At 40.9% G+C, this 11,684-nt stretch overlaps 5 protein-coding genes across 5 annotated transcripts; 3 read left to right on the plus strand and 2 right to left on the minus strand.

Annotated features, from left to right (window-relative positions):
* Window positions 1-1,336: 1,336 nt before the first annotated feature.
* Window positions 1,337-2,349, minus strand: LOC131207624 (uncharacterized). The gene is made up of 3 exons (XM_058200246.1): window positions 2,335-2,349; window positions 1,682-2,250; window positions 1,337-1,604 (listed from the first exon to the last, which is right to left on the minus strand). The coding sequence occupies exons 1-3, from the start codon at window positions 2,347-2,349 to the stop codon at window positions 1,337-1,339; spliced, it is 852 nt and encodes a 283-aa protein (XP_058056229.1).
* Window positions 2,350-7,350: 5,001 nt separating this feature from the next.
* LOC131211352 (tetra-peptide repeat homeobox protein 1-like) lies at window positions 7,351-8,733 on the plus strand. Its single transcript, XM_058204782.1, has 3 exons — window positions 7,351-7,362; window positions 7,893-8,282; window positions 8,443-8,733. Exons 1-3 carry the CDS (start codon window positions 7,351-7,353, stop codon window positions 8,731-8,733), a joined length of 693 nt encoding a protein of 230 aa, XP_058060765.1.
* A 162-nt stretch (window positions 8,734-8,895) lies between these two features.
* LOC131210393 (Golgi SNAP receptor complex member 1) lies at window positions 8,896-10,116 on the minus strand. Its single transcript, XM_058203634.1, has 4 exons — window positions 9,952-10,116; window positions 9,612-9,886; window positions 9,238-9,539; window positions 8,896-9,164 (listed from the first exon to the last, which is right to left on the minus strand). Exons 1-4 carry the CDS (start codon window positions 9,971-9,973, stop codon window positions 9,062-9,064), a joined length of 702 nt encoding a protein of 233 aa, XP_058059617.1. The 5' UTR covers window positions 9,974-10,116; the 3' UTR covers window positions 8,896-9,061.
* A 544-nt stretch (window positions 10,117-10,660) lies between these two features.
* LOC131209658 (COX assembly mitochondrial protein 2 homolog) lies at window positions 10,661-11,059 on the plus strand. Its single transcript, XM_058202772.1, has 2 exons — window positions 10,661-10,841; window positions 10,898-11,059. Exons 1-2 carry the CDS (start codon window positions 10,761-10,763, stop codon window positions 11,057-11,059), a joined length of 243 nt encoding a protein of 80 aa, XP_058058755.1. The 5' UTR covers window positions 10,661-10,760.
* LOC131209657 (protein Abitram) lies at window positions 11,059-11,661 on the plus strand. The gene has a single exon (XM_058202771.1). It carries the CDS (start codon window positions 11,059-11,061, stop codon window positions 11,632-11,634), a length of 576 nt encoding a protein of 191 aa, XP_058058754.1. The 3' UTR covers window positions 11,635-11,661.
* Window positions 11,662-11,684: the final 23 nt, after the last annotated feature.

The raw sequence follows: 11,684 nt of genomic DNA on the forward strand, positions 1-11,684 counted from the left end.
AGTTAAGTGGTGCGAAAGGTGAGCGATTTGAAGCAAAAATTGTAGTGCACAATGATCTTTGGTGTGTTGACTAATTCACCAATCGCATCAAAAGTGGTATAAAGGGGTTGTTGTTATAACTTGAAAATGTTAAAAATGCTACAAAAACCCAAAACGTCGTTTGAGGTTGGGGTTATGCTTTTGTTAGATACCGTGGGACGCAGGATTCGTTTCCTTTGTCCTCTAGGGATGGGATGAGTCGCAATAAAAAACTGTTTCATTTCTTTCTGGAAAATACAACATCAAAGATTTGTCCTGCGGTGGTCAGTCAGGTTCATTGCCGACAAGCATTGGTTGAAAGATTTTTCACACTCGTTACGTGTTTCGTACTGAAGGCTGAGGTTGTTGGGTTTGCCGATCTTCATGGCTTATCGCCCTAAGGCCGGTCCCGGGAATGTTTAGCAGTACTAATTCCAAAGAGTGGCGTAGACTATCCGCTCTAAGAAGAACAGGTGCATGAATTGTTACGGTTTTTCCTTTGGCGCCGTGCCGTGAAAACCAAGGATTCCCCTTCAATTGGTTACTCAATCTTTAGTAAACACCTCAGATTGAACGACGCCAAGATCAACCTCAATCACTAAGCACGTGGTAAATCGACCCACGAATCGAGTAACCGTGGGGAGTTATTAATTTTTAATCATACCAGAATTAAAGAAGTAAAAATAAATTTAAAAAAACCGAGACCAAAAAACCATGCGGCGTTACTAGTCGAAAAAGAAGACATTGCTCACATGTTTGTAATGAATTACCAGGACGTGATGCAGTGAATTCTTGCCGACACCGTCAACATGGAGCACTATTTGGGTCTTTTTAGGCGTTTGCGTGAATCAATGCGTCACAACCGCAAGGACTTGTGGGCGAACAACTCGTGGATCTTGCACCACGAGTCCCCACCGACGCACAATGCACAATGTACCGTCCAACAAACACCGAAATCGCCTGATTTGGCTTCCTGGGACATCTTCCTGTTTGATTTAATAAAAAAGCCCATAGATAATGGAAAAATCGAAGATCGAAGCGTTGCAGTCCACGGGTAGTCCCCAGGTAGTTTGAAGGAGACGATATCGACTTTGAACAATATCGTACATCGTTTTATAAATGAATTCCGGCAACTTCTTGTACAAGGTAGTATTTAATATAAGGTTTCTCGAAGTATGGCGTTGTCGTCCCATGGCAATTAAATCATAGTGCTCCTTCTTTTACAATAGTAACACCGGAATATGATGACTAAAATAACACTCGATTGTGTGTCGCCTATCTTCACGCTCGATTACACTAACACATCTCGTATCGAATTTTAACCGAGATATTTCTTTAGTCCCAGCAAACCAAGTCCGTGGTGATGTCCTGTGTATACTTTTTGGAGCGTTATGCCTCCGCCATACACTTTACCGTAAGATGGCAAGAACCCATACCCGTAGGCCGGCACTGGTGCTGGTACTACCACAGGATGCGGGACTGGAACCGGCTGGGGAACTGCAACGGGCTGCGGCACTGGAACAGGGTGTGGCACCGGGACAGGCTGAGGGACCGGGTACGGCTGTGGTACAGGGACACCGACCGTTCTTCAAAGCAAAAAAAATATATGTGTAAGAATTACATTCAACAGAGTTCACAAATCAAGTGACAGAATTTTTGCTACCTCGTAACAGTAACTGGGTATGGTTGAGGTACCGGAACTGGAACTGGATGTGGAACACGGACGGGAACAGCTACCGGATGTGGTACAGGGACTGGCCGATCGACCGGTACGTGCACATGCACAGGATAAGGCACGGGACGGTCTATAGGCACAGGCTGGTGTACTGTTGTCAAAATATTCCTTGTGATAGTAGGTGGCAGGGCAATGGGTGGAGGAGCAGCGGCAATCACAGGGCCAGGAGCAGGAAGAAACGGAAGCGGAACAGGGCCAGGAGCTGGAAGCGCTGGAAGAGCTGGAAGCGCTGGAAGAGCTGGAAGCGCTGGAAGAGCTGGAAGAGCCGGCAGAGGGACACCTCCAAATCCAGAAGGAATTCCAATTGGTCCCCCTAGAATAGGGCCTATCGGGGTTCCATATGGTGCTCCTAATGGAGCCGCAGCTCCAAAGGATGCGCCCAACTCCAGGCCGAGACCATATCCATGCCCAAGTGCTCTTTTCTGATGTTCTTTACCTTCCTGCTGTGCCGCACCATGGACTCTAGCAATGGCCACGAATAAGAGAGCATAGAACACCTAGAAACAGACAACGTGAAACACAACACGGCAACACCGCTTCAGTAAGTACACACTTTGTACAAGGGTTTCAAAAATAATTACTATCGTGGTCTTCATGACTCCCGGAATCAATCACTGCTAGCTCTGGTTCGGACCCTCTAAACTTCACCGACTGTGCTACTGATCTACTGACGAATCTGTCACGTCTGGGTATTTTTATAGCGAATTCAACATGCACCTTACACGCGGAAATAACGTTCCATCTCCAGTGGACTAAGATCTGTGTCGAATCCGGCGCGTTGCTCCCTTACTCCCTGTTAGACATTTCATTGAAGAAGGTGGCTACGGTTCCCCTGAATCTTATTCGGAGCAGTCCGTGTCATAACCGCTCCAATTAAGTGTATTTCGTCATCCGCTGGCTAGCCCATTTTTGAGCATCCCAGCACTATCCTCTGTCTAGACGACTCCGGCAGCTGTCCACACGAGTTTCGCTGTTCGCTGGGAGGTAAAGGAATGGTTGCCCTATCTGACCGGCTGAAACGTATCGCAGTGAGACTACCGGCTTTACGTACCATATCTGTGCACCATCGCCAAACCCTTGTAAGGCACAACGCCCTATACCAAGGAAGCAAGCGCACCTAAGGCCAAGCAATTGCACCTAAAGACATTTCTACTCTATTGACGTGGGGTGTTGTGTCACGCAAGTCTCCACTAGGAGGCCGGACGGTTCGAGTGCTCCACTGGAATGGTGAGGTCTAATTTTTCTAGACCCCGGAGTCCCGCGTACGGAGTAGATTGTATGGTTGGTTTTTTCTTGAATAGCATGCGTGTTTCAATGATCTCAGATCTCACAGAAACCTATAAAGTATCAGATGATCAGGAGAAACCATTGCCATTGCCGACATAATTGTCGGGAACATGGTTTGACCGCACTGGAGTCGTTTAGATAGTTATTCAAAATATGTTGCACAAAATTCAGTAACACTTATCGCACTTTCCAGTGTACCACAAGTGAGCTTCTTGCTACCAAGCAAAAATAACCCTTTCATAACGTAGCTTAATTAACGTAACGTACTAATTTAAAACTGTCATGTCCATCAAATATGCTTTTTGCCCCTTAGTTCTTGGCAAATTTCGTAGAAACTCAGCAATGAGATGCTATGTCAAAAATATTTAAAAAGGTAGCCAAACAGTGTTCAAATGTTTTTACCATGTACCGGTACTGGTAGTTTTGCGCTCCAATTAACCACCAGCACTTTGAGTAGTTATCGAAACAATCAAGCCATGTACCCTACAGTTGATGTTGATCACAAAACTACTAGGTCCGTTCCGAAGACACACTAGATTATTTTTGATAGATTCTCGTAGTACACAAATATGAATCTTTTGAGTATCCAGCTTTTTTAAAGGTTTTTAAGTTATCATTTGGTTGATTGGCTCGTCCATAGATCATCCGTCTGCGCTGCATCTATTAATCGAATTTTATGCGGAAAACGTGATTTCGATGCCTGACAGAGGCTTTACTTGATTGCGAAAATTTAAGTTGCTTCTTAATAGGGTTATGCCCGTATACAAATAAAATTTGTAGTATAGCAAATAGTATACAAATAAAATTGGTGTAACTCATCAAGTTTTTGACTAGTACTGGTTAAAAGCGAATAGATTGCAAACCGTTGAAACTAAACTATTTGCAAGATTACTACGACTTTTTAGTTAGTTAAGTTAGCATAAGTTGTACAAAATTGTTGATGCAGCGGTCAGCGTTTCGATTGTTTACAGTAAAAGAAGTTTACAATCTCCTTCGTTACATATTCAACGATGACATGTTGAATTATGATATTTGGTTTACAAATTAATGTTACATCGGACCTTTCCATTACTCATTACCTGATGTCAAAGTGAAATTGGCAGAAATATCAATGCTAGCCCGTAACATAATGAATGAATTATGAATTACCTAATACATTTTGGTTGAAAATTATGAACGCACACCAAACGCCTGTAGTTGTTTCACAATTAATCACTACGAAACAAATCACTTTGATCCACACGAATCTTCCTCCACCCGACGACCGGTAATCCGTCTACCCTTTGGGCAGTGAAAGTCTCCTTAGCTTTCTTATAGTAGCGGCATGGCCTAACGAATAGCTTTGACAACTTGGTAGCTGCTTAGTATTTCTAGGCGCGCATTTTATGCATTCCGTTCACCTTCTGCAGATATCGCACCGGGCCAGGTGTGTCTCACGCGTTGTCATCATAATCGCACGTTCGATAAGCACTTGATTTTCAAACCATTGAGTGCAGGGCTTTCACAGTGTACCTGTAGACGATTACAACATCACAACTGTTTAATTTAACGGATGTCTATGGCATGCACTTCCTATTTCCTTTCTTACTACTTTTCTATGAAACGTTTTATTCTCATCTTAAAGTGACGAAAAAAGGTCATTTTTTGTCAACTACCGCATTCGATGGATTATAAAAACCACCGGTTTAAAATATAAAACATCCCGCAAAATTCAATTATTAAGTGTTGTTGGAACAGATGAATGTTGAACCACGCAATGTTAGGGATCCAGTTCATGAATGAAAAATATATTAATGACACATTCCATTGACATTTCGCATTTTTTATTTTTAAATTAAAGATATTTTTATTGTGAAAGATATTTTTATTGGTTTTTGTTTCTTACCACAATGATTCAGTGTCCGAGAAATATGACCACACATCAGAATGGTAGGTGGAAAAGTACGGCAAGCCAATAAATTAAAATCAATCATTTTTTTCCCCTTACATTCTTTTTGTGCTATGTGGTACATAGTGTTCCGTGGGTTGATGTGCATGCCCTAGTCAAAAATATACTGTTTAATTAGTGTTCGCCAACTCTTTATATGTGTATATCAATGTAATCCCCTTCTGAACAAAAGACTTCCCGCTGAGTTCTTTAGTTGATGCAAAATGATGACGTTAAATGAGGAGAAAATGCCTCCTTAATGAAAAAAGAGTATCTTCTTAATCTTCTAATAATATAAGTGCTTGTTTGACGAGTATCGTGTTAGAAAATCTGTACCAACCTAAACGACGAGTATAAAAATAATAATGTACTTCTATTATTCACTGTTCTGCGAAACTGCCCAAACTAGCAAACTTATTTTTCCCCTTTTGTTTATAGTAGATGAGTCTAGTATCTATTTCATTAAATACATTAAACAAGTTTGCTTTACTAATTTATAACATTGTTGCATTTATTCGTAGTACTACTGGAGGGATATTCAACTAAAGATTATTGGAGATACTATAGAAAACTTAATTTCCCAGCAAACAACATCAAATGCTCCACTACGTGATAGTTACTCAAACTCATTAAATAATACGAACCGCTTTCTAGGAATTTCTAGGAACACGCTGTCTTATGTACAAAAACCACGACTTTGACCGTGGTATGCCTAAAGCATCCGGTACATAAAATGCAAAACACTGATATTATTCATGACGTCACGTGGTTTCAGTCATCGAAGACGCTTTAAGGTGGTGTCAGTAACAAATGATATTTCCCACGTAACAAAATTGTAAATGCTCTTGGTATAACCTAAGATGGTGCAGAAATAAATAGTAAGAAGCGAGAGTTTAAGACTCGTTAGCCACATTTCACAGTTATGCGAACATTTAACGAAAAAGAAGTATAAATGTCTAATAACCGTATACACATTATCGCATCTATGGTAAAGCAGTAAAACGAACAAACTCAAACAACAACGAGACAGTGTAATAAACAACAAGCAAAAAGTAAACTTTTTTTGGTTAAGCTTCCCTCGTTTGAATTTAAAAAAATGAATAAACAAAACGTCCGAAGATTAAAAAAAGACTTATTCTAACGAGATCAATATCATGACATTGGCAGCCAGCACTACCAAACAGTAACGCAATATCCGGTACAATGGACATCGAAAGCAAAATCATTGCAATAGAAACAGGTCAAGTGTACGAAACATCCGCCATTAACGATTGAACAATAAAGGCACGATGGGAGCTTTCTTGCCAAGTCCAAATATAATGTTGTACACGTTGCTCAATCATTACCAACCAGTAATTGGAATACACGATAGTTTCGCACTATCCATGAATTGGACGAAACGCACGCAATTTCACCTGATGCAATTCAACTGTCCGTTGGAAGCGACTGATAGATAGAGTTGCGTTCAATTTCGGACAACTCGGAATAATTAACATACCACCCGGCTCAGACGCCCTCATGGGCGTTCCGGGGTGGCGATCTATTACGGCCAGTTTGATACCCCCGGGAAGCGCTGCTAATCAGTTCCCTTCTCACCTGTATACTCTGCCAGGTACCGTTACACTCACGATTTTCGCCTTGCCCTCGAAGGCAATGGCAGCAGGAAAAAATATGTCACAAGCATTTAAACAATGTTATTGTCGCCAAAAAGTCCCATTCCTCGAAAGATGCCCCACCTATGATCACGTTCATCAATACAGGCACATTCCGAAGCAAATTACTACACCGCTTGACTGTCGAAACGCAAATAGTGTCCAAATGTACTACGCCTGGAGGGAGGTACCATCTCTATAAGATTTCAAGCAATCGATGGAAAACACTCACTTAACGGTCGAACGTTCAAAATTAAAGGTGTACTGCTAGAAGAAGTGTGTTTTACGAAGGAAACCGCGATAAAAATTGATATAAAGTGCTCTCGAGATCTGTTTTCAGCTGCACTGTTCATGTCACTACTTTGTGCATAGTTGAAAAAGCAACGTTTCCTGTACTAGTGTCATAAGCTACTTTGATAAAAAATTACAAAGTGTTTTCGTCAAGCCGATTGCCAAAAGCACATCCAAAGTTTGGACACGATTATCGACCGCGAAACGTGAACAGGTCTTGGTCATTTGTAACAGAAACAGCAGACCGGACAGGATACGAACTGAATCATCACGTGCTTAAAGTTTTCTGTTGTAATCAGCGTCAGTTCTAAAACGTGGTTTCGCTGGCTACACGGAAGAAAGTGAATTCCGCTTAAGCAACGTTTCATAACTACAAAACTGAACGATTGTTATTCGAAGGCAGTGACACAATTCCACAAGCGGATCAAACAAACCTGGAAATGAAAGTTTTGGTACGTGATAAAGCATTTTGATGTACTCGGTCTAAAAATAGTTCCAAATCTGCAACGAATTGTGATTTAATAATTTCTTGAACTGCAACGAATGGGTTGTCTCAAATGATTCACATTTTACTTCAAATTCCATTTGCTCTTTGGGTTAAATTTTGGCAGGTTATTTCTACCAGTGAGCTTATTACTCATCGCACTATTTTAAATCCTCGTAAAATCAGTAAAATCATGCTCAAACTCCTGAACAAGAACTCGTAGAACACGAGAAAACCAGCACTGCGTAACTAAATAATCATTCATACAACTTGTACAAATCATTAATGCTGAAAATGGCTAGAACCGTCCGCATTACTTTAAATTCAACGTAGTTCTTTTAATTTTTTCAAGTTAGTCATCATTTTTAAACTGATGCATCGGCATATTAGTTTGCTCATATCAAACGAGAGCGGGAATAGTGCTTTGTTACAAGCAAATTTCGATGAAAACTAGTTTCGTGTAGAATATAATGTCGCTTTTCTTTCAAATCACCTTAGGCATTGATGGTTCTTCCGTTGGCATTAGTATATGCTGGGAGCAACACGGATGTCGATAGCATATCCTTTTTGGATCCGAAACACCAGAGCGAACACCAAACTACGACGTTAGGAACTAAAAAAGAGAAACGAGGAATTTTCGGTCTCGGAGCATACACGCCAGGTTCCCCAGTTTATGGACACGGTTTTGCTCATCATGCACCTCATCTGCTCCCGCCGGCAGAACCCCTGGCACCGGGTGCATTCGCCGCCCAAGCACTGCCTGATCCTTTCGGCCCTTACCTTGGGGCTCATGCCCATACACACACTGTAATCACAAAGAAAGTTGGAATTCCCATTCCCGCGCCGTACGCGGTGCCTGTGGAAAAACCATATCCTGTCCCAGTGAAAGTAGGTATCTCTCATTATTCTTGTCCAGATCTAAAATAAAAATTTCTTTTAATTTGTATTTTAACTTTTAATATTAAAACTTTGGTTCAACTGTCCATTTCCAAATTTCATTTTTCGTCTGATTTTTTTCTACCCAACATCGCTTTCTTATCTTTGGCAGATTCATGTACCAGTAGCGGTGGATCGCCCTTATCCAGTGGCTGTTCCAAAACCGTACGCCGTCCCTGTAGATAGGCCCTACCCAGTGCCAGTAGATCGTCCTTACCCCGTAGCCGTTCCGCATCCTGTTCCAGTCCCAGTCGTCAAGCATGTTGGCTATCCTGTCCCAGCCCCTGTACCTTTTGCTGTACCTAAGCCCGTCCCTGTTCCCGTGCATACCCCGGTAGTAATAGAAAAACCAGTTGTTGCAGCATTTGGACCAGACCCATGGGCTGTTGCCAAGTTGTGGTAGAACAAAGATAAGATGCATAAGATTTCGTCTAACTCAATCTAATTCACGATACACGCAAGGTTGTACATTCGTTAATAATAATTCAACAACTTATTTATACATACGAACGTTAAATATACATGAAAGGGGAAAACACAGTAAACATATTATAGTGTATCACAATTTTTTTATTTATGGTTACCAATATTTTTCTATACATTTCATTGTTAATGGTTTTACTTTTCTTGGACTTGTTCCATCTTTAAGATAAAAATCGCATTGAATATGCTTTGCAAGTTATTTCTCTCCGCTCTCACCATTAGTTGTTTTCCGTTTCGTGCTTTAGGAGTCAATGAAAGGCGTACAATAATAGTAAAATGGTACAAACTGCGATCACTGCTCCAAGTATCAGGGATTCTCTTCGCTTCCGAATGTTGATCCGTTGAATTAAGCTATATTTTCAAAGCATAAATAACAGAAATGAATAAAATGATTTTCGCGTAAATTTGATGCGGTATCACTTACCTTGATATGAGCGGAAATCTGTTGGATATATCGTGCATTCGCGTTTGGAATCTTTTTAAATGCTGTCGCTGTGAAGACAAATGTTCCTTCGTTTCCATCGCTATACTGATCTGGTCGTTCACCAGAGAGCTAGAGTTGTGAAGATGTGTATTTTCCTTAAGGTACATATCCCTACGGCTAAGGCCGGATGTTGACGGAGAACCTATGGCCGCGCTTCCCAATCCGGAACCACGCAACAGTTCTTCTCTTTCCATTCGAGTCGTATGATTGGCCTGAATTTTCAAATACTCCTGTCGGTATCCCTGAAATACAGACGCAGATAAGATATTAAATCATTCCGATTATCTATTCCGCGTAAGGCTTCTAGGACTTACATGCAGTATCTCGCGGTGCCTTTGCAGAACGTGTAATACGGCAGTTCCGCTGTTTGGAATTTCCGACATTTTTTCATTAATGTTCGATAACTTGTCCAGCATTTGTTCTATTTCTATTGATAACGTTTCGAATACATGATCACCGAGCAGTGGCGACGTATCGGAAGTGCCTGCCGGAGCAGTTGTCCCACTAGCAGCACCAACGCCAACTTTATTGAAGGCAATCAGCTTCAAATCGATGTCGTTTTCCAAGTGTCGGGCCTGCTTTCTTATACCTGTAAAAAAGCAAAACAAGGTACAAACTAGATGGTGAAGCAGGAGCAGATAAACTATTACTCACTATCCCATTCGTTGGCGACCATCTCGCAGTTGTAAAATGTAGAAGAGGCTTTCTGACGCAATCACAACAGCAACGACTTTAACAAATTAACTTACAAAGACAACAAGCTACACGAATAGAATCACTTGCTAACTGCAAATTATTCCTTCAATTTGTAAACATCGCTATGTGGTTAGAAGAATCGCAGAGCATCATCAGTCAATTCGTCATGCCAGCGTTTATGCGAATGGGTGTGAACTTTGAAACCAGTTTGAATCTTTCGACCACTAGTTATAAACAGTGCATGTTCCGAACCGAACTGTCCTCTTGTACTAACATGAAAATAACATGACGGAATTTTAATTTGTATATTTATAAGATTATACAATATGATAAAATCATTGAACTTTAGAATAAACCGAAATAAATATAACTTGAACAATAATGCTTAAGTTTCATTCCAAGAGATCAATGTGCTAATGTACGTATCGTGGATAAAAATCCGAGCTTCAATTGAAACTGCATTGATAAGCGAAGAATAAAAATATTAACATAAATGAATATGGTAACAACTTACACAAGATGCCGGAAACAAACGAACGAACGAATTTCACGAACTGCTAACGAGCGGTTTCATTTTAGTACTGCCGTTTTCAAAATTATCTGTTTGCGCATTTCATTTGTTGGATCTCTACTCAACAGTATTCTGAGCTGTCAAACTTAATCGGAAGTAAATCATGTTGTTTTCATTGGCTGTGTTGTATAATACTTTCGGCTCAATTTAATTATGGTTACATTGAACGTTCAGGGCGTGTTTTAGGCATCAAGCCATGCATACAGATCTTTCACCTCATCTACATTCTTTAGAATGCAACCAAATAATTGAGGAACTTAAAAAGTGCCACTCTGAGGTATGCCTTGCTTCAGTGCCTTTTAATTGCAGTTCTTACCGTCCAATATTTTTCAGAACGCGTTCGGCAAGTTTCTTGGTGTCTGCAACGGTATTGACCAGCGAATGGTTGCTTGCTTGCGAAATGAGAGGAAAATTAGACAACAATTAAACAGGGAAAAAGCGCTTGAAAAGCAGCATCGTGTTCAGCAACTCATGAAACAACAATCGCAAGAGTGATGGCAGAATTGGTTGAAGATTTCTGGTATGAAGAGAATGAGCAGATGATCTGCGGTGTTAAAGTTCCCTCGATTTTGGGTGATTTGGTCGAAAATTATCCTACCATAGTTGATCGTTTCTATACCAAGTTTTATCATTTACCCAGTAATAGACCTGAGGAGCCTCAGCAAATATTATTCCATTCGAATAGGATTTGCTTGGTAGGGCTAGCTAAAGAACATGTAGCCTTTCAGAAAGGAATTCGCAGCGTTAGTTTTGAAGTAGGGAAGTTAGACAGAAGTGAGAACAAAGTTTCTGGCCGTAAGAAGAACGGCGGAATGGTGTTACAAGCCGATTCCACTCTTGCGCTAATTACATGTGAAGATAACGTCGTTTACAAAGTACGTTCCTGTGTGCAAGGGAAGTTGATTGAAGTGAATAATCGAATTACTACTGAGCCAGAGATAATGAAAACTGATGAAGGATATATCGCAATAGTGATGCCGAAATTGGAACAATGTCAGGCGATGAAAGAAAAATTTCTGTCTCCCGACGCATATCACGCAACTGTGTTGAAACCAGTGCAGGCTAAATAAATCACCTTTTGCTGCTGTGTAGCCATCAGCGGATGTTCTCTTTCATGGTA

Source organism: Anopheles bellator, chromosome 2 (genome assembly GCF_943735745.2).
Source record: "Anopheles bellator chromosome 2, idAnoBellAS_SP24_06.2, whole genome shotgun sequence".
NCBI lineage: Eukaryota > Metazoa > Arthropoda > Insecta > Diptera > Culicidae > Anopheles > Anopheles bellator.